This window comes from Danio rerio, chromosome 5, assembly GCF_049306965.1.
Source record: "Danio rerio strain Tuebingen ecotype United States chromosome 5, GRCz12tu, whole genome shotgun sequence".
NCBI classification, from domain to species: domain Eukaryota; kingdom Metazoa; phylum Chordata; class Actinopteri; order Cypriniformes; family Danionidae; genus Danio; species Danio rerio.
In genome coordinates this window covers 72,319,462-72,343,743 of record NC_133180.1, presented here as the reverse complement: position 1 = coordinate 72,343,743, position 24,282 = coordinate 72,319,462, and the positions used below count along the sequence as shown (strand labels likewise).

Genomic DNA, 24,282 nt, shown 5'->3' with positions numbered 1-24,282 from the left:
CTCTGTTCCATTTTTTTCTGTTAACATAATCTACTGTCTAATAATTTTCCCAAGTAAAAAAAATGAAAAGATAAACTATTGCTTTATTTATTATTATTGACTTTTTACTAATCAACTAGGGTTTTGGACCCTGAATATTTGCCTATTACTTTTTTTTTTTAAATTTGGACTAAATAGCATTTTTAAATCGCATTTTTTGTGAGTATTCATCATTATGAACCCTAATAAACGTATTTTTAAATATTGAATATGGGAATGCACAAGCCTATTTTACATGTAGAAACACTAAATCGCATTTTCGTGACTATTCATCCTTATTTGAGGCCATCCATGCTAACTCCTCGTCCCAAAATGAATAGCAGCGTTAGTAAAAGGCGGATTATTACTCCTCCCACAGTAATGCTGTAGTACGACTCAAACCCGGCGGAAAAAAAAGCCACGAAGCCAGAACAGGTTTTTCCTCCATGTCCTACTTATAGCGTCGCGGTGTTCCTGATAAAGCCCACATATGAAATTAAAGCTCACACAGCCACACTGGACTGTCAAACGACGGATACTCGGAGCATAACACGTTTGCCTTTCCAATATAAAGGATGAATTCAATACGACAGGTGCCTTCGCGGGTCAAAAGCAGAAGGACGGAGTCGGTTTTAGGAGCCGAGAGGGAACATTTCGAAAAACAGCAGGTATAGACACTTAATTTGTTGTGTTGCGATGCTAATGTTTAGCATTCCCATATGGATACTAAACACTGACTACGTTTTTTACGACATAATATGGTTGACAGACCAACCGGAATACATTAGTGTGGATGCACGGTTTCTAGGAAGCTTGCGTAGGCACATCGAAGCTGCAGTAATGTCGGCCGTGTATTGATGTACAATAAATTAATATATTTTTTGTCATGACATTATTTAAATGCTGAAACGAAACAGGTTTTAAACAACTGGCAAGACCAGTTTACACTTGACATAACGTCATCCGGGAACTCGTTGTACCTGTTCTTCTTACACCTACGTTACCATAAGAAAGCTCAGCAGTCAGCACGAGACATTAACATGAATCATTCATTCATTTCATTGTTGACTGCCTTTTATGTGTCAGGATGACAAACATATTTTAACGTTCATGTCATGTCAAACGTAAAAAAACAAACACACACACACACACATACACACATACAAAAACATAAATACATGCATACATGATCTTATTTATGTCTCCTACATAATCATGTCTCCTTTATGTCTCCTACACAGTAAAATTATATGAACGATTAGTCATAACTTATTTTTAAGTTCATTGTAACTTATAAAACTAATTTAATCATGTTTAACTTAATTTAATGAGTTATTCAAGCAGTTTTAAGTCAGTTCAAGTTTAATAGAATCATAAGGTTAATTTGATTCAGCTTAAAAAAAATAAGGCAACCAGGATTTTTTTTACAGTGTATATTTACTGTGTGTGCAGTTATTTATTGAGGTAAAGTTGGTTTTATATCTACAAATTCATTCTTTTCTTTGACAGTGTCAGCTTATGACACGCTATTTTGAATATTGGGTCTGAAATCGCATGCAAGTATGACTTCAAAACAACATTAGCACCATTTAATAGACTGTGAACAGTGTACTTTGATAGTCATTGGCTGCTAATATGATTTCCCTTTTCAGAATTAGGAAAGAATACCTTTATGAAATAAGGAGAAAGTGTGAATATAAAACCATCTTTACCTCAATAATTTCAATTTAAAGACAATGAAAAGGACCAACTCTTTGCCATAAAAGCTAACTTACTGAACACACATGAGCCTGTGAAAAATACTAATTTTATCTGAAAAGTTCAGATGGCACAAATGAGGCGTTTGCATTGGAATATACTGTGCATACATGCACACTTTACAATTAGTTTCCATTAGTTAATGTTAGTCAATGTGTTTACTAACACAAACAAACTATGAACAATACTTTTGCTACGGTATTTATTCCTCGTTGTTAACATTAGTTCATAAAAATAAAGTTAATTCTTAGTTCCAGTAAGGTTTTAATAATGTTAGTCTATTAATGATGCATTAGCAAATGTTGAAGATTCTTCTTGATGATTTTTAGTTCATGTTAGTAAATACATGAGCTAATGAAACCTCAAGTGGGTCACACTTTAATTTAAGGTACAATTCTCACTATAACCATCCATCAACTAAGGAATTTATCTATTAATCTTTAAAGATGTAAACTAGTTGCAACCCAGGCTCACTCTGAAAATGTATCCCTATATACATTTCTGGAGAGCGGCAAATACGTCTCAGTAGCTACATTTTTTAGCATTTTCTTGTTTTTCGCGAATTCTCCAGAGGCCCTGTGTACGCTTTTTGAGACCTCAGATTTCTCTCGCTAGTGCCATTCGCACCTGGGGTCTGTTCTTCGTTAGTGGATTACTCAATTAGCTGGATTTGGATATTGACGATTTGACACAATCCAGGATCGTTTCGTTCTTCAAAACTCATCTGAGACTTGTTGTCATAACAACAGTTCTGGTAGCTCAAACCTACTTGGGAGCAGGTTCATTTCATATAAACAGGATTAGATTGGGTCAGTTAAAGCAAAGATAATGCTGAATGTATGTACCAAATGCTGATATTTTTTTTAAAGTAGTAATATACACTTGGGAAAATATACACTTAAATATATTAAATAAATAATATATAAATATATAAAGTAAAGTAAAAAAATCTATATATATTTAAAAACTTATGCAATCTGCACTCCGAAATAAAAGTAAAAGACTGCCTTTGAACATGTAAATTGTACATGCACAATATTTGACTTATTTAAAAAAGGATAATCATTTATGCAGTCATACACATGTTTTGACCGCTAAGATGCCGATGATTTGATGCTTCGCAATAGTTGCAGACACCTTTACCCGAATCAAAATGCTTTTTTGATGCAAAATTAATTTATACATTTATTTCTTATGCTGATCAAAAAACTTGAGTAGGCCTAGACTACTATAATAAAGAAAATCTTCTCTAAATGCACAACTAAATACATTGATATGCATTGAAATACATGATGAATACTCTTGACACATGAAAGTGTAAAGCCTGCAGCTCACAGCAATTGTGGAAAGTCATTGAGTGTCATATTTAACAACGTTTACTGCAAATTTTATGTATTTTTGCTCACATGGATAATTGAATATTAATCAGATGATGTCATTACGCTGTTGTGCCGTCAGCCAATCATTGCATTGCTCATCATGTTTTTGAGGATTGATAAATCTGTCAGCGATCTCACACAGCGATCTCAGATCAGTTCATCCAGACATTTTAATGTGATTCGCGAACTTGTTTGAAGAACCAAATTAGTCAGAGATCAGTTGTCAAGATTAACAGATCCAGGATCTGCCAAATCATCTTAGATCATCTAAGCCAGGTACGAAGAACAGACCCCTGCTCTTCTCTTGTAAATCCACCAGAGGCTGTTTGCATGTTCTCCCCTACTGTTGACTGACCGACTGACTGACTGACCCACCACCCTCCTCTAAACCAACCAATAATGTTTTCAAAAGTACAGATTGACCAGCGCCCACCCACTTCCCTAAACCCAACCGACAGTGTTTTCAAAAGCAATCCAGAAAAAGAAAAACCCTTTTGTTTTTTTTTAACCATGTTTTTAGATTTTACCACGTTCTCACCATGTTATTTACTTGTTCATTTTATTGTTTGGCTTTTGTTTATGTCTTACCTGCTTTCTGGAACCGTTCTTCATCGTATTCGAACCCCATCGTCAAACCCCACGGTCAACCCCCGCCAGTTCACAAGTCTGCCGACATACGCGATGATTTATAGCCCACCGGACAAACTTATAATGGGGTAAAAGCCGTCCACACTAGGTCATACCGCACTGTAGCATTCGTTTTAAAAACAAAATGCAGCCATACGTAGTTCTGGCTACATAATTTGCAATCTCCAGAAATGTATATTGGTCTACGTTTTTACTATAGGGCTAATTTACTGCATATTAATAGTAGTTGTGTTTAGATATTGGGTAGGAATAAGGATGTAGATTAAGATCATGCTTTATTAAATCACCGTTTTATTTATTAATAAAAAGCAAATGCCTTAATAATAAGCCAGTAGTTAATAGTGAGAATTGTCTGTTCTTTTTCTAGCAAAAAAAGACGCAAACTTTCCTATATTGTATTCTTGTTATAAAAATCAAACATTCTATTATAGTTAATAGACGTTTAAAGTATTTTAGATACAGAACTGTACATACTGTAATAGTCTTCATATTAATAATAATAATAATAATAATATGAACTGTATTAAATATGTTAAAGGTGGGCAGCACGGTGGGCAGTGAGTAGCACTTTCGCCTCACAGCAAATAGGTTGCTGTTTCGAGCCTCGGCTGGTTGTCACTTCTGCGTGGAGTTTGCATGTTTTCCCCGTGTTTGACTAGGTATAATCGGTAAATTGGGTAAGCTAAATTGTCCATAGTGTATGTGTGTAAATGAAAGTGTATGGGTGTTTCCTAGTGATGGGTTGCAGCTGGAAGGGCATCCGCTGCATAAAATAAGTTGGTGGTTCATTCCGCTGTGGCAACTCCAGATTATTAAAGGGACTTAGCCGAAAAAAAAAATGAATGAATGTAATAAATATGTTAATGGTCACACTAATGTTTATCCTCCAAGTCTTTTGTGTGACCTTTTTTCTGAGTAGCTTGACGGGTTTCTCTTGTTCTGTTGTCTTCTCATGTTGACCTCCATTACATTCAATAGGCATGTATCTATTTACAGGATATTTTAGTATAGGAATCTGTAGTCAATAAAATAGGATAGCATTTTGCTGTTTATTTTTGCTAAGTGGTTTCAGTTACACCAGTAAAAGTTTAAGCATGTCATTTAAATAAATAATTAATTATAGCATGAACATAAATCAAAATCCTCATTAGATACATTTAGTTTACATTTATGTTTACATTAGATACATTTATGTTTGTCTTAGGATAACAACGAAATTAAGTAAGTTGCTGTTACAGTAGAGGGATGGAATATGTGCGTGAAAAGGAAATGTAAATTCTTTCACATTTTCTTTTTTGTTTAAATGAGGAAAAAGGAAATCATGTGATGTAAGAGGTCTGCAATTTTTCTTGAGTTATGCAGACAAAGGAACCTGGTGTGGCAGGTTGTTCTTCTTTTTACAGGTTGTACCACACATAGTTTTGCTGCTTGATTAAAATGGAGAATAAGGAACACATTCAGTACTGAATTAATTATTTAAGAAGTGAAAGTAAACTGAACAGCTGGCTTGTTATCGGTAGCTTTGTTTTAATTGTCTATTTTGTTTTTCTAAAACAGTAATCCTACATTAATTAACATTATAAAACATAAGAATAAATCTTATACAAATTATAAACATTCATTCATTCATTCATTCATTTTCCTTCGACTTAGTCCCTTTATTCATCAGGGGTTGCCACAGCTGAATGAACCGCCAACATATCCAGCATGTGTTTTACACAGTGGATGCCCTTCCAGCTGCAACCCAGTACTGGGAAACACTCATACACTCTTACATTCACACTCATAAACTACATACAATTTAGTTTATTTAATTCACCTTTACCCCATGTCTTTGGACTGTGTGTGGACCTATGCAAACATGAGGAGAACATGCAAACTCCACACAGAAATGCCAACTGACCCAGTCGGGACTTGAACCAGCGACCTTCTTGCTGTGAGGGGACAGTGCTAACCACCAAGCCACCATGTCGCCCCCAATTTATAAACATGACTTTAAAAATTGGGCCTACTTTATATTGTCATCAAATACTATTTACTAATATTTCAATTTATTTTCCTTTGATAGAACGCACATATTGTGTACTGAATGTATTTAAAGTAGTGCTGGGCAGAGATTAATCACATCCAAAATAAAAGTTTGTTTTGACATAATATATGTGTGTGGCCTGTGTATATTTATTATGTATACATATAAATACACGCATGTATGCTCATGTGTGAAAAAATGTTTATTTATAGTTAGCCGTAAAAATATAAATGTGTATTGTACAATTTATATACACATTTAAATATCTATGTAATAATATTGCTTGGTGTAGTTACAGTCTATTTACTGTATGAACATAATACACACACACACACACACACACACATATATTATGCCGACTTTTATTTTGTATTGCAGTTAATCTTTGCCCAGCACTAATTAAATTCAGATTGAAAATAGTTCAAAACAGCTGCATGCAATTACATAAATTGGTGTAATTAATTCATGTAAATACTTTTGTAATTATTGTATGTAGACTCTACACCTGACCTAACCAACCCACGCATAAAATGATAAACATTCCACTAAACCAGTACCACATTAGCATGATAAGTACATTGTATCTAACAATTAGGGCTGCATAAATAATCAAAAGTGATTGAAATGCACTTTTTGTCAGTAAAACCTGTTCTGTAATCAGTAGTAAATCTCCAGCAGGCTCTTTTTAGATGCAGCATTTACTACACAGAGCCAGAGTTCACTGATAAGCTACGCAAAATGCTTGCAAAACTAAACATATCATTGTGTGGTAATAACTGTTTGCGTAACTTCTCAGTGAACTACTGCTTTATGTGGTAAGTGCTGCTACACCCGAAAAGAACTACTAAGCAATTACATGCAGATGTCAACATAGTTTACCCCTTTTTATTAATATTATGGTTGTTCTGAGTGTGCTAGTTTAGGTTCAGTTCAAAACACAGTTCAGATGTGTTTATTATAATGTGTTAAAAAGTGTTATGTTGTGGGTGTGTACACAGCTCACTTTTTTAGGGGCGTGTTGCTTCACATAAACATCAGTTTCGACTTCCCGCCCAATGTATCAAGGGGGCGGAGCTAAGAGCTCCCCCGCTCTGAGTTGGGCAACAGACTGGCAGACAGAGAGAAGCAACATGAGTGGGAGGACCAGCGTTCAGTCGTACATGGACGACTCAGACACAGACCAAGCAGAGACTACACAATCATTTGTGTCTTTGTATAGTTTTACAGCCAACTGGGTGCTAGTTTAAAGTGCCGAGCTTGTACACCGAGACTAATAACCATGCACACTAAATTAACTTTGGCTGAGGCACCGGTTGCGCCACTCAGAGCCGCGACACGGCACACCAGACACTCTCAGTGGCGCGGCAGAAACATGAAGTGTCCCGAATCGTGGCTGGGCGCTGCGGACAGCCGCCGACTTGAAGCGCCGCTGTGTGTACTCTGATAGAAACCTATGTTTAGAATTCTAAAATGCATGGCGCTGCAAGGTAGACGCAATGAAAAGTACACGTTAGCAAACCTACCTAAAGTTACAAACAATAATTCAGATTACAGCAATCATGCGGTGAATGTTGATCTTGTGTTGAGCCCAATGAGCCTCACATCTAAAAATAGAGCAAGGGTGTTCCTTTAGTGACATCAGTTTGACTCACACGCTGAAAATGGCGGACGTGAAAAAACAAACTAGCTGCGTCCCAAATGGCACACTATACACTATGCACTCATGCACTACGTACTTTATGCACTTACACACTCAACAGGATATTATATGTATGTAGTGGCGTCCCAAATGGCACACTAATGTTTTTTTACTAAGCGGAAATTCAAACCGTTTCCCTGATGACGTTTGACTGTTGCCAAATCAGTGAAATAAACGACTGAATTATCAAGTAATACCTGCCGTGAGTATTGCCGCATTCACCATCGGGAGGCGCTATAATCACTCTGGTAGGAGAATTTTGCTTTCACCATCCAAAATAAATAAAGTTATCCAACATGTGCGTCCGATCGCTCCGCCCCTTCCGCTACGTAAGCAAACCTGCGGTCGTTGAGTGTGTGAAGTGTCCATCATTCCACACTTCATTTTAGCGGCTGAATGAGTGCATCATCCGGGTAATTAAAGTGCACTTATTATTTTGAGAGTTTTCAATGTGAAAACACTATTTACACTATTTATACTACAAAATCGCGTAAAATAGTGCATAAGTATGCGATTTGGGACGCAGCTACTGAGAATTAGGTGATGCGTGCTTGTCATTCAATATTGGTGGGCAGGGGGACCACACTCCTACATCAAGTTGCTGTCGCTCTGAAAACCGCTTAAATTGGTCCACCGTTTTTATGTTGTTAAATTGAAAAAAAAATTACTGGGTGTGTTTATATCACCCCAATATGACGGTCTATACAATATACTTACACACATGTATGTCCAAACAGCTTGAAAAGTAGACTTTTCACCATAGGTGCCCTTTAAGTTTTTACCAAAATACTGAAACCGTATATACGTTTTTTTTGTGTGTAAGCAAGTATTTACAATACTTTAGAAATACTTAAAAATGTCTCTGTTTTTAAATAATTTTTTTTGATTTACTAAAGTCACACAAGTGGCAATTTCACATCTGTCACATCCATAACGCAGAGGTGTCACGTCCATAATGAAGCTTTTTCCTCATGGATGCAAAAATCTAAGATAAAATAAAATCAATCATGTTTGTTCTATAGCGAGCCAACTCCTATCCTTATGATTAGCATTATTTTTTGGTGGGGTTGTGCAGTTTAATTCACAGAATTTCTACAAAGTATGTTGTATGCTGTAAACTTGCAGACTTTTTTGGTCGCATCCATAACGCATGTTTATTTTCCTCATTTAAAGTACAAAACATGTTTACAGATTGATATTTTTCTTAACTCTGTATGAAAAATTATAATAATTTCTTGTCATTATTTACACCCCTTCCAAACTTTTTGCATTGTGTAGCAAAAAAGTATGTTAGACAGAAAGTGAAAGACTGAAAGGCTCAGTCAGCATCCACTTTCATTTACAACTTTTGTCCGAAAGTAAATGGGGACGCTGGCAGTCATTGTTGTTCGCTATCTCCTTGTCCTTGTGTGTTTCCCTAGATAAAAGAAAGCCATACATGTTCAGAGGATAAGAGAAATATTCATTGAAACTCTTACACAAGGGTGGCGCGGTGGCTCAATGATTAGCACTGTTGCCTCACAGCAGGAAGTTCGCTGATTCGAGTCCTGACTGGGTCAGTTGGCATTTCTGTGTGGAGTTGAGTTCTGTATGTTCATCCGGTGCTGGCGTGGGTTTCCTCCGGGTGCTCCGGTATCCCCCACAGTCCATAAACATTTGCTATAGGTGAACTGAATGAACAAAACTAAAAAACTGGCTGTAGTGTATGGGTGTGTGTGTGAGAGTGTGTTTCCCAGTACTGGGTTGCAGCTGGAAGGGCATCCGTTGCATAAAGATATATACTGGAATAGTTGACGGTTCATTCTGCTGTGGCGCCCCCCGGTAAATAAGGGACTTAGCTGAAGGAAAATGATCACAAAACTATCTGAAGTGATCTCACACAACAGATCGATGAACTTTTCTCACAGACAGGTCAAACATGCCGCATAGTGCTGTGTGTTTACTTTGCAGCTCTGTGTGTTTTGCGTCAGTTTGACGTGAGCCGTCACGTGGGTGGGATCGCCCAGCATTGACAGATGTTGCCAAGCAACGTAATGCCTTTGTGTTATCTCACTGTGAAGCAAGTATGTGTAGCAGAGGTGGTCAATATATGTAGGCCTATGATAGGGAAGTCCTTGCGTAAGTTGCGTCAGGAAAGGCAGGATAATATGTGCTTTATCCAGTGTGGCGACTCTTAACAGGAACATTCAAAGGAGAGAGATAGAAAGAGATTTCATTGCATGGATGTCCTTGCTTCAGGAGATGTTGTATTGAAGATAATTGAAATAAACAATGTGTATTTTAAAACAAAGATAACGCTTACACCTTGCTTTGGCTCAAAGTACACCGTTCCCATGGGTCATGGTCATTTTAAAAGGTCTACTCCAGACATTATAGCCCCTTTCACACATACAGACCTTTCCGGAAAATTGCCAGCAATTTTCCGGAAAGGTTGTATGTGTGAACAGGTCCTTTTTGAAAATACCGGTAAATTCGTTCTTGCTTTTTTACGGAAAGAGAAGTTGTAACATTACCGGCAATTTTCCGGAATGCTGCGCTGTGTGAATGCAGAAGGAAGATTGCCGTAATAAGCGCGTGCACGTCTAGAACGTGCTGACGTGAGACGTCTGCTTTAGCCAATCACAACAGTCAGACGCATTTACGTCCGCGCGGTTTGTGAGAATAAAAGCCTTTGATAATTTTTCCAGACAAATTTAGCTGCTAGAAGTTAGTCAGATCACGTTTATATGTTCTTCTTAATGCCAACTGTGTAAATAATCATCGATGAGATGCTTATGATAAGCCGTTGTTTGTTTACCTTCAAGCTTTGCATGTGCCTGTGAAACAGCCTGTGAGCGCCTGCACACGCACATATTATGAACATCTCGACATGCGAAAGTGATCCTGCGAAAGTTGTTCACAATATTGATCATCCACAGAGTTTGTAATTTAGTCAAATGTTTACAAATACAAGCGCAGCCGTTTAAAGCTCATTTGTGGTGAATGATGTCAGAATTTACCGGTATTTTGGAATGGATGTGTGAATGCTCTTTTCCGGAAAATTTCCGTAACGTCCTCGCCTGTGTGAACAGCGCTTTTTTGAATATACCGGTAAAGTTGTTCCGGAAATTTTCCAGATATTTACCGGTATCACTGTGTGAAAGTTAGGGAGTTTTATATATTTTGTTTTGTCCAAATCATAAAACATCATAGATTATTGTTTGTCATTTTATATTTTCTTTTCCATTTAACATGTTTTTTAAAATCAAGTTGTTTCATGTTATTGCCCAGCGGACACACAAAGTCATACGATGTAATATTAGGTTAGATTTAGGCCACCACCATCAAAAGACAACGTTATTTTGATGTCCAATAATGAGGTGAAATAACATTGATATTTTGTAGATTTTTAGGTTGTGTTGTAAAGAGACAAAATACAACGTTGAGACAACATCTTAAAGCAACGTCATATTGATGCCAAAGACATTTATTCTTCAGGAATGGCAACCAAAATCCAGCATCTGATAGACGTTCAAGTTCAAGTTCAATTTATTTATATAGCACGTTTCCAACTGCCACAAGGCTGCACAAAGTGCTTTACAGAAAAAAAGTAAACACATGATATGAGCATAAAAACAGTAACAACAGCATTAGGCACATAATAGAAAAGCTCTGACACCCGTGAGGAGCTCGGAGTAGAGTCGCTGCTCCTCCACATCGAGAGAAGTCAGCTGAGGTGGCTCGGGCATCTGTTTAGGATGTCTCCTGGACGCCTACCTAGGGAGGTGTTCCAGGCATGTCCCACCGGGAGGCGGCCTCAGGGAAGACCCAGGACACGCTGGAGGGACTATGTCTCTTGGCTGGCCTAGGAACGCCTCGGGATCCCCCCGGAGAACCTGGAGGAAGTGTCTGGGGATAGGGAAGTCTGGGGTTCTCTCCTGAGACTGCTGCCCCCGCGACCCGGCCCCGGAAAAGTGGCAGAAGATAAAAAATAAAAAAAATGATGAATATATATATATATTTATACAACAGTTCTGTCTGGTTCTCAAATCTGATTGGCTGATAGCTGTGCGATATTCTGCAATATCACAACTCCTACAGCCTCTTTACCCTTTGTGTATTACTCCGCCCACATACAGCCAGCAAAAAGCAGACACTACAGATCTAAAGTTTAAAAGATGCTTGCTTAGCTGTTTAACTGTCAGCTTATGATTTGAATCCGGAAGAAAGTAGTTCCTCATACAAAAAGGGTTTTTGAGACTCTCCATGTTTGATTTTGTTTTTATATACACAATTATGCCGTCAAACTGTTGTATAAACGCAAACTCACACTCGTAGCAGTGCGATATGGCTGTATATTGGCACTAAGGCACTGCTACTCGTGTGATATTGCTCATATATATATATATATATATATATATATATATATATATATATATATATATATATATATATATATATATATATATATACATATATATATATATATATATATATATATATATATATATATATATATATATACATATACATATATATATATACATATACATATACACACATATATATATATATATATATATATATATATATACACACACATATACATATACACATATATATATATATATATATATATATATATATGTGTGTATATGTATATGTGTGTATATATATATATATATGTATATATATATATATATGTATATATATATATATGTATGTATATGTGATATATCTATGATACATAGTCTATGAATGTAAACAGTATATAATACTAATTGTGGAGTAATGTAAACAGATGTAAACAATGTATAGCACTTTCTTGAGTAAAATTGTGCCTATTATACAAAAAGTGCCTAGTACAATTGGCTTATGTGCAAGAAACAGTATGATGTCATGTGGACGTTTTGTGCCTGCTGGGTGATATTAGCGCTGCAGCTAATGAGCATTTTGATAATTGATTAGTTGGGCAATTTTTTTTTTATTGGAGACAAACTTAATACTTTTTTTTCTGACATTTTACTTATTATAAAATAAATGGGTAAATCAGCGCATTATACAGCGTAGCGTAAGTATTTATTTTTAATGCAAAAGCCACATATTGAGTTTAATGATCTTACATTTTGACATTTAAAACTTTTTAAATAGAGAACAACATTTATTTTTGAACAGTAAAATGTCTCTAAATATCCAAAATATAAATAAACAAAAAGCAAAATGGGCTCAGTGGGTAGCACTGTCGCCTCACAGCAAGAAGGTTGCTGGTTCAAGTCCCAGCTGAGTCAGTTGGAATTTCTGTGTGGAGTTTGCATGTTCTCCCTGTGTTCATGTGGGTTATCTCCGGGTGTTCTGGTTTCCCCTAAAGCCCAAAGACATGCGCAACTAATTGACCATAGAGTCAAAAAGTGTCAAAAGCTATTTGGTTGATTTTGCGTTAAATCCATCAGTCGCAGAATCACAAAATTCTGGAGAGACTGCTCAACACAACAGCTCCCTGCTTTTATTTAGTTTTATTTTATTTAGTCAGTGAAAGTCAGGGGAAAGTCGGGGGAGGTGTCTTCGAGCTTATCTTCGAACCCAACACATTGCTTTGACTCAAGATATCACTGTATCTTTTTTTACATAGCAAACCATCAAATAATAAAACAATACATCACTAGAGACTGTAAATTACAACAATAGCAGGTGTTCTAAAACAGATTATTTGAGTTATAAAACTGCAACTACCGCCATGCAATAAAAGGATGGTTGTTTATGGTTGTCAAACAGCAAAACACATAAAAAGAAAGTGTAGCAAAACTTTATAAAGGACTCTGGTGGTGTTCCTGTGGCACAGTTTCACACGGTTGTCCTTTTTTATGAAATGAGTTAAAGTATGCCGTTCTATTGACTGAGAATAGAAAGGACAAACCCAGTACTGGCTCAGGTTTCCCTCAGTGTTGAGTGTCGAAGCTGTGTGCTGTTGCTCTGTTTGGTGACACAAAAAGACAGTAGACATAATACTGTAAGAAGGTCTTCCAAGGACATTTATTTTTATTTCTGTTCATTCTTAAAGGCGTCTTCTAGTGGTATAAGTGCTGTTCTTCTAGACCTGGTGCAGTTCATTGAAATTTTAATTTTGGCCTCCAGCTAGGGCCTAGGCTCGAGTTTTTTTCACCGTATAAGAATGTTTATTTCACATTAATGATATCTTTCACAATATTTTTTTTTTATAAAGATTGTTATTCCAGAAAATATGCAAAAAGGGCTTTATATACAGTGGGGAAAATAAGTATTATTTAACACGTCACTATTTTTCTCAGAAAAAAATATTTCTAAATGGTGCTGTTGTCTTGGAATGTTTACCGAATGTTGATAACAAACAAAGAAATCCATAAAACAAATCTAAATAGTTTTCAAATTAAGATTATGCGTAATAAAATGAAACGACATAGAGAAACAGCATTGAACACATGAAGAAAGGGAGGTGTAGAAAGGCAGTGAAAGCCCAGACAGCAGTTGAAATCTGTCAGCAGTTCTTCAGCAACCCTCTGCCCTTCCTCATTGTAAATGAATATCAGCTGCTTCAGTCCAACATCTACATTAGCAGGAGGATGAAGATAAACCAAGGTGGACATTTCAGCAAGACAATGATCCAAAACATAGCCAAGTAAACTCTCAAATTCTTTCAGAGAAAGAAAATCAAGCTGTAGAATGGCCCAGCCAATCACCCGACTCAACTGTCAGAACTTTCAAACACTTCAGTGCTCAGCATAAATATGTATATAAATAATAGGGCTGGGGGATTTGGCCAACAATCAAAGTCTCAATTAATTGAATATTTTATCAGGCACATGCACAAAAATTACATTAACCTCAAAAAGGAAAGATGCATTGTGCCAGGTTGCAGCAAGATTTCTATTTTCCACCTGCAGTCTCTGGACAGGTAAAAATAAAACAGTAATGTCCAATTAATTAAAAGGTCAGTTTAAAACACACAGGCATAATCGCATATAAACTAAAACACTGACCAATCAAAAACATCTCAATCAGTGTGTACGAATTTGATTTGACAAAAACCATCTCCTAGTCAGGCGTGAAAACATCTTTTGATTTGTACATGTGATTGTTTCTGTTGGGAGAGAATAATATAGATTTGTGGCATTAATAAATAAAAGAAGATTGACCAAAAGAGGTCTTGCGTCTAAGGACAATACATTCCCCTCTTACCATAGAACGTGTCATTCGTGATGTTTTCTCCAACTTGGAATATTTTTTTTTTTGTTGTTTAAGGATGGAGCAGAAAGATTGTGATTAATTAAAAAAACAAACAAATATTGGGATATTTAATAATATTATCTTTCCCAGTGATGGGTCGCAGCTTGAAGGGCATCCGCTGCGCATGGACTGGATAAGTTGGCGGTTCATTTCGCTGTAGCGAACCCAGATTAATAAAGGGACAAAGCTGAAAAGGAATGAATGAATGAATAATTATATCAAAACTTACGATTAATGAATATTTCATTTATTTTATTTTTTTGCCTTCATAGTTTATAGACAGGTTTTGTACAATAATTTGCTCACATCTTTCAAGTGAGAGATTTTTGAATGAAGGGTATTTACTTGATATTAAGATAATTGAAGGAAAAACACACTATCTACTGTCTATGAGTATTTATTGAAAATCAACTAAAATTAAAACACACATTTCCTAAAACCAACAATGACTTTTTTCTCATAAAAAAGTGAAAATAAATAACTTTTGTAAACAAAGTAAATTATTTTCAGTGTTTTTTTCATATTAAAAGTATATGTATGTGTATATATATATATATATATATATATATATATATATATATATATATATATATATATATATATACACACACAGCCCTAATAAATAAGTATTTTTATCCATTTCTCAGTGAATTTAAGTCATATATTTTGATGCATTTAAACAAAACATATTTATTAAACAGATATATTTATTAAAATAATATTGTAGTCACTGAACATCTTTAAAAATAGAAAGGTAAAACAATTAAATTCAAGCCAAATATTAGGAAAAAAACATTTAAACTACAAAATGTCAGCAAAATTTTCTACGTTTTGTGTTTCTTGTAAATTTTTATTTAAAAAAAAATGTTATGTAATATTTTTTTCTAACGCATAAATTTAGGTGTACCAATTTTGGACCATTATAACCATAGTTATTTCGTTAGCCTCCTCACTGAATAATCTAATGTATATGCACAAATATAATATTGTAAAGCTTCCTTTCGAAAATATTAATCTAAATGAGAGATCTGTGAGGGGTGTATATTCATCTATGTTGAGCACTGTATATGCTTATTACCATATTTGATATCTCATAAAAAAAAATTGCCGCTTTTCTGATTCAAATAACGATTTTGGTTAAAAATGATTAATCGTCCAGGCCTATGATTGGTTATTAAATTGTAGAGAGCAGGGTCTTAGTGCCCCTTACTCTCTCCCGAATGGGGCCTGTTATGACAGTTAGCCAATAGGCAGACCATCTGTCTAAGTCTGACTGCCAGTGTTGGCACCAAACAGCCCAATTCCTCGTGGTGACATGCTTTGTTCTGCACAATCTGCTCTTTGTGCTGTTCATGGCCTTCATTTAGTTCTCCCTTAGTTCTCCCTAGTTTTGTGGCCAACTAGCACATCTCACTAGCACGTTAATGAGCCATAGATCAACACGCTAAGTCATAGTGTGTGCATCAGAGAGACCAGATCAACTCTAAGCTCTTTTATTCCATTTCTCAATCAGGTTTAATTATATTTCTTAATTAGGAAGCGTACAACATTTCAGTTACAGTAAGTTGTTTAGACAAAATGGTAACACTGTTACATAAGGTTGTATTAGTTATTGTTTTTTAACTAGCCGGAAGAAACAATGAACAATACATTTATTACAGTATTTGTTTGTGTTTTTTAATGAAAATACAGTTCGTTAACTCGAAGTGCAGGCGACGCAGTGGCGCAGTAGATTGTGCTGTCGCCTCACAGCAAGAAGGTCGCTGGTTCGAGCCTCGGCTGGGTCTGTTGGCGTTTCGGTGTGGAGTTTGCATGTCCTCCCTGCGTTCGCGTGGGTTTCCTCCACAGTCCAAAGACATGTGGTATAGGTGAATTGGGTAAGCTAAATTGTCCGCAGTGTATGTGTGTGAATGAGAGTGTATGGATGTTTCCCAGAGATGGGTTGCAGCTGGAAGGGCATCCGCTGCGTAAAATATATGCTGGATAAGTTGGTGGTTCATTCCGCTGTGGCGACCCCAGATTAATAAAGGGACTAAACTGAAAAGAAAATGAATGAATGAACTCGCAGTGCAATGTTAACAAGCATGGATGTTAATGATGCATTAGTAAATGTTGAACTGGGGGTAATCAATGCAGTACAAGTATTGTTCATAGTTAGTTCATGTTCAAACCTTATTGTGGGTCTGACCGATAAAATAACCAAATAACCTATCATTTTTATGTTAACATCATGCGGGGAGAACATGCAAACTCCACACAGAAACGCCAAGTGACCCAGCCGAGGCTTGAACCAGCAATCTTCTTGCTGTGAGGCAATTGTGCTACCCACTGTGCCACCGTGACGCCCAAGGATATTTGTGTTATAATAAATTTTTATATATACATATTTGTGTATTTATAGGGGAAAATCTTGCTGTGTTCACATGTGTATTACTGCATGTAATTTATTCCAAGTTTTTATTTAAGCACAAGTTGATTTCAAAATGCATCTACAGATTTACATTTTAGTTTTTCAGCTGAATAAAAGATTATGTTTTACAGTTTTCTCAGTCGCTTTGGTGCGTTTCTCACAACACCAGTGCATTTCTGCACAACAGTTAATGCATTTCTCAAAACAAGTAGTACAAACTGCAAAACCTAGATGATAACCTGCAAAAGCGTGTCACATGCTCAAAATGGATAGTTCATTCCTCAAAAGCAAGTATTCATGTCAATCAAAGTGTCAGTGTCATCAAAATGAAAAGTCCTGACACTATTGTTTATGAGCAATATAGTCAAATGGCTTTGTCATGTTTTCATTAGGAAAGTTTACGCTGTACAGTTTTTTCAATGCAAAAAAGTCATTTTGGTGACACTTCCTGAAAATGCCCAAGAAAGCACTGTATACTATTTGCAGAGCCATTTGAAAACTACTGTAAAGTTCACTGCATTTAGTGAGGTATTTGTGTACAAGACACTGAATATGTATGTTTCACATTTTTACTGCATTTGCTCTTTACAATTCTAATTTATTCACAGCATTGTGCAAAATAATAAATACACTCTTATGTACAGCAAACATAAACTTTCTTTGGGTAGAGCTGTGCACAACTGTAAACAATATTGCAGTACATATTGGAACTGAGCCTACAACATACACAAGTCTTTACAGTTTTTCTCAGTCGCTTTGGTGCATTTCTCACAGCACCAGTGCATTTTTGCACAACAGTTAATGCATTTCTCAAAACAATTAGTGCAAACTGCAAAGCCTAGATGATAACCTGCAAAAGCGCGTCACATGCTCAAAATAGATAGTTTATTCCTCAAAAGAAAGTATTCATGTCAATCAAAGTGTCAGTGTGATCAAAATGAAAAGTCCTGACACCATTGTTTATGAGCAAGATAGTCAAATGGCTTAGTCATGTTTTCATTAGGAAGGTTTACGCTGTACAGTTTTTTCAATGCAAAAAAGTCTTTTTGGTGACACTTCCTGAAAATGCCCAAGACAGCACTGTATACTATTTGCAGAGCCATTTGAAAACTACTGTAAAGTTCACTGCATTTAGTGAGGTATTTGTGTACAAGACACTGAATATGTATGTTTCACATTTTTACTGCATTTGCTCTTTACAATTCTAATTTATTCACAGCATTGTGCAAAATAATAAATACACTCTTATGTACAGCAAACATAAACTTTCCTTAGGTAGAGCTGTGCACAACTGTAAACAATATTGCAGTACATATTGGAAACTAAGCCAACAACATACACAGGTCTGTAAATCATCCATGAAATTGTTCAATTTTTAAGGCATTTTCAGGAAAATAATGATTTTGACAACTAGTTCATCATTTTTGTATGTAAAGACTCAAGTAATGAAATGAGGACTGTTAGTTTTATTTGCAATGACTATTCAGCATTTACAAGTTTAGTTAATTTTGACTGACATGACATAAGCAAATGGTAATGTTATAAACAGCAGAGAGTTGTATAAAAGCAATTGATGCTTGTCCAAAAGTATTGGCAATTTGTTGAATGGAATGAGAAACTGCTACTAGGATGTGCCCAAATGACTAATTGTTTTGAGAAATGCATTAACTGTTGTGCAAATGTAAATAGTGTTGTGAGAAATGCACCAAAGTGACTGAGAAAAACTGTAATCACTGAGAGTTTTCTTAATGTTTTAAAATCTTGTCTCGTCTCATTCTTGTAAACCCAGGCTCTTGTCTTATCACACACCTAATAGGCAGAATAAAATTTTTTGTGCAATTCTTCCTGTTTTTAATCTCATGTCCCACTCATAAAGTGCATAGAGAAAATAATATTACTACACAAAGTCCTTAGTAATTTTTCTTCTTCTCTCTTTTTCTTGTTCTTTCCTCTTTAGCTCAGCAGCATCAGCAAGGCAATCAATTCCACAGAGACACCACTGAAGGAGAAGCATGCACGCAGTATCCTTAATTCAGACATCCATTTGTTATTGTTTATTCAACTATTATTAGACCACCAGGTAGGTCAACTGCAAACTATAAAGCCTGTGGCAACATCTACACCAGTGTTTCTCAACTGGTGGGTCGCAACCCAAAAGTGGGTCATGGGAACATTTTTAGTGGGTCGTGGAGTGTGTGGTCAAAAAAACAAAAGAGGTTTAATTTTTTAACTTATTTAGACTTTTATTTTGAAATGCATGCACGACAACCGTACCGTTTGACATGTGAAATTTCATTTAATTGTAGCAACAAATATGTCAAAGCTCAAGTACGACCCTGAATATGTAAAGTATGGATTTACATATATTGACGGCAAAAAAGACTTAAAGCCTCAGTGTGTCATAAGTAGCGAAGTGCTCTCACAAGAGAGCACGAAACCTTCAAAATTAAAACGACATTTAGAAACTAGACAACATGTTTTATTAGCAGTTCAGTTTAGTTAATGGCAACTGAACCTTACCTTACCCTAACCACTGTTTACAGTATTTGTCGTTTTTACTTTGTAATATTTCTATAATTTGATACATTTTGTTAAAGGGCACCTAGGTTACCCCTTTTTTTAGATTTAATATAAGTCTTTTGCATCTCTAGAATGTGTATATAAAGTTTCAGCTCAAAACACCCATCAGATTTTTCATTATACCTTTTACAAGATGCTGTTTTATACTGATTTCCAGCAGGGGGTGGTTTTGTTCTACTGCGCCTTTAAGGCGAGTTCTGCCCGCCTACTGTTTCTACGTGCCTTCCCGTGTGCTTTAATCTCCTCCCTCAGCTGCGTCAGACAACAGACAGACTTAAAGGAAGAAGGTCTCACGTAGCGTTTGTGAGAAATACTACAGTAAGAACTAATCTTTACTAATCTGTATTGTGAAGTTGCATTGATTAGTCACGCACACACACACACACACACACACACACACACAGAGAGATACACACGCACACCGCAGCTGACACACACACACACACACATGCAGGCAGACAGAGCACGCTTAGTTTAGCACTGTTTTGCACTCAAATGTGACAGGATACAGGCTAACCTCCAGTGCTGTGTGGATATTTGTTATGCTAGTGTACAAAATAAACCTGATTTAACTTCCACAAACCGGGATTGAAGCGTCTTCTTTTATAATTGTTCTGAAATGCGGCTGTGCTGAAGTAAGTTAAAGCTGAAGTAAATCGCTGTAATTTCATTACACACTTTTAAAACACTGTTTTAAAACACTTTAAACATGTGAAACTTACTCTTAATCACATTTGATGATGATTGCTGATCCTAGCAAACAGAACAGACCTTTTATTTCCGGTTGCTTTGCGTATGTCTGTCTGGTCTTGTTGACATATACACGTGACTACCGGAACATGTTAATGCGCGCAGCTGTCAATCAATTCGGTGGGCAGGGGGACCGCACTCCTACGTAAAATTGCGGTCGGTCTGAAAACCGCTCTAATTGGTCCACCGTTTTTATGTTGTTAAATTGAAAAAAAGGGCTGGGTGTGTTTATATTACCCCAATATGATGGTCTATACACTATATATACATATATGTTTGTCCAAATAGCTTGAAAAGTAGATTTTTCACCATAGGTGCCCTTTAAATGATAGCAATAAAATATAGTGTTTAGGGTTGGGTTTAGGGAAGTGGGTGGGTTAATCGGGGCTTTTAAAACATTATTGATTGGTTTAGGAAATTGGGTGGTTGGTCAATCAGTGATTTTTAAAACACTATTGCTTGGTTTAGGTAAGTAAATTGCTTGGGGTGGATTGGTAGGCCAGTCAGTCAGTCAACAGCGGCCTCAGATGGATTTACACAAAAAGAGCAGGCACGAATGGCACTCGCAAGAGAAATTTGAGATCTCAAAAAGCGTACACAGTGGCCTTTGGTGGATTTGGGAAAACAAAAACTACAAAAAAATGTAGCTCCTGGGACATATTTGGCGCTCTCCAGAAATTTATATAGGGGTACGTTTTCAGAATTGAGCCTGGGTTGAAATTTTCACAATTAAACATAAAATAAGGTGTCAGTTATTTAATTAAACTAATGAGTAATTTAATGCAGTGTTTCCCAATGCTGTTCCTGGAGGCACACCAACAGTACTCATTTTCAACTTCTTCCTAATCAAGCACACCTGAATCAACTCATCAGAACATTAGAAGAGACTCCAAAACCTGAAGTTAAGGGGTCAGATAAGGGAAGTACTGTCGGTGTGCCTCCAGGAACAAGGTTGGGAAACACTGATTTATTGTATACAATGTATTATTATAAAATTGGTACACAATAAAAATGTGTATGTATGATCTGTTCATTATCAAAGTATTCAGTTGTGCTTTTAAGTGTTTTCCTTAAAGATATGAACAGGAATTATTTTGGGAACCCACAGAGAGAAAGGGGCCTATACCTTCTGGTCATACGCCGTTGGTCTGCCCTTGCCAAGCAGCGCCATCCTCAGCTGGAAGTTCTGTCATGTGTTACACAAAATCTTGCGCGATGGCCACCGAAATGTAAGTATGGTATTTGAATTTCTTTGTAATTATCTGAACGGGTGGCTCAGTGGTTAGCACTATCGCCTCACAGCAAGAAGGTCGCTAGTTTAAATCCCAGCTAGACCAGTTAGCATTTCTTTCTTGTTGACATGGGTTTCCTCTGGGTACTTCAGTTTCCCCCACAGTCTAAACACATCCACTGTGTAGAAAATATGCGAGATAAGTTGGCGGTTCATTCCACTGTGGTGACCCCTGATGAATAAAGGGACTAACCCTAAGGAAAATGAATGAATGAATGAAGTGGTAACACTTTACAATAAGGTTAATTAATTAATGCATTTACTAACATAAACTAATCATGAACAAAACATGTACAGCATTTATTAATCATAATTAAACATTTACTAATGCATTATTAACATCCAAGTCCATGCTTGTTAACATTAGTTAATGCACCATGAGTTACCATTAACTAACAATGAACTACTGTATTTCATTAACTAACGTTAACTAACATGAACAAATACAGTAGTAAATGTATTGTTCATTATTTGTTCATGTTAGTAAATGCATTAATTAACATTAACTAATGAACCTTATTGTAAAGTGTGACCAATGAAGTTAAATGAACTAAATTCTAAAGCTAAAACTATATTTGATCTTTCAGTGCAGCACTTTTCCTCACTTTCACATACCTCGGTTGTTTTTTTTCCATGTGATTGTTAATTTAAAAAAAACATTTTACGTCATATGATCATCTAATTTTGTAAATTGTGAAAACTGCCTCCTGAGTAAAACATTGACCCATTATAGCAGTGCCATCTCGGTTCAAATAGACATGTTAAGCGCTGTAATCTGGATAAGACCGCAGCTGCATTAAGGTCAGCTTTTCATGCCGTTTTACATGCACATTTAGATTTATTTCATTTCGCAGATGCTTTTATCCAGAGCAACATACAAGTGACGTTTCTGAGATGAAAAAGCAACAAGAATTTGCTGTCTTAGCCTCCTAGCATAACAACTGTCTCAATAACACTGCAGCTGCCTACGCGTCTAAATATTTAAAGAATTTTCCTGCTCAGACTAAATTAAAGGGAGAGTTCAACCAAAAATGAACATTTCCTCTTAATTTGCTCAGCCACAAGTCATCCAAGATGTAGTTTCTTTTTTCAGTGGAAGACTTTGTGCTGTTCTTGGTGATTCATCCAGTATAATGGTAGTGAATAGGTTTTTAGAGGTCTTGTGAAGCTAAATATTTGGTCTGTTTAAGAAATTAAATATTTTTAAAATATTATTAGCTAGGGTTAGGCGATGTCAACCAATTTGTCAACATCGTACGATGACTAATGTGAAACATCGCGATGGACGATGGCTTTGTCATCGTAGGTGGCAGTGAATTCATTATTTATGAATAATTAGTTAATACATAATGATTTACTTATTTGTAGCCTACCGTTTCAACTACCTGACATGCATGGTCTTTGTTTTACACGTAACTAAATCATAAATAAATAAAGTTGCACACAAATTACCCCCTCTGGCATGAATAGGCAGAGTGATCTGTGTCGTTATAATGGCGTCGACAAACTTGGTTGGTAAAAAAAGGTGCACAACCAACAGGAACCAACCAACAGTATCTGAGGTTTAGCTAAAATAACTAAGTACAAGAGTGAAAGTGAAAGACTGAAGCAGTGTACTGACGCTTGTGGCAGTATTTTCAGTGTTGTTGTGCACCACGGGGGAGAAGCTGATTCTCACGGTGTCCAAAATAAAGGAGGGCTAAAGCAATAGCCTTTTTTTCTCTGTGCGTTTACATGGTTTAATGAATGAATGAATACTAGAAACTCACAGACCGCTAAAATATTGGAGGGAATGTGGGAATAACATTAAAAAATATATTTTTATTACTTTCTTACTTACATTTTTGAACAGAAAAGTTTTTTTTTTTTTAAATAGACTTTTTATAATTAAAAAAATAACTAAATAAACTCTTATTTCTCATCTCACGCGCACTGATCTGCTTGGACAACACTGGAATACATCATATCCGGTCGGCAGGTCGCAGGTCGCATACAGTCTAGTCGCAGGAGTTCAATTATTTTAATGGATCTGAAGCTCAATTTGGATCCTAATTTTAACGCATACGGAGATGATCGGAACTCAGCGCAGCTCCCGGACTGCTCTCCGCTAGAAACGAATGACTTCCGGTACGAATCACAGCGGTATATCATTGATAAACCGATAACTTTCACTGCTCGCTGGGGTTTTATGCTCAAAACACCCGCTGACTGCCTGTAGCTCAGACGTGCGCAAGTGCTAGAGCGCATGACTGTATGTGTGTGTGCCATTTTAAAACTATAACGTATTAGTGTAACAGGGCCTAAGTGTGTATTTTTCAAAGCGGATTGCTGCTACGGGGGCAGGGTGGAGGATCTTGATGCCAGCTCAGCATCGTGATGTCTATCTTGATGGCATCATTTATCGACCCAACCCTATTATTAGCTTTAATCCACAACCTGGTCAATTGGTTCTCGACATGTGCGACGAATGTAGTCGGATTG

The 24,282-nt window shown here is 36.4% G+C and overlaps 1 protein-coding gene across 1 annotated transcript in view; it reads left to right on the top strand.

Moving 5' to 3' along the window:
- The first annotated feature begins 395 nt into the window (after positions 1-395).
- Positions 396-24,282, top strand: part of hip1rb (huntingtin interacting protein 1 related b) — a 62,720-nt gene continuing 38,833 nt past the window's right edge. The window contains exons 1-3 of the mRNA NM_001083565.2: positions 396-686; positions 19,138-19,201; positions 21,597-21,739. Coding sequence (NP_001077034.2) covers positions 594-686; positions 19,138-19,201; positions 21,597-21,739 — 300 coding nt within the window. The 5' untranslated portion in view covers positions 396-593. The remainder of the gene's footprint in view (positions 687-19,137; positions 19,202-21,596; positions 21,740-24,282) is intronic.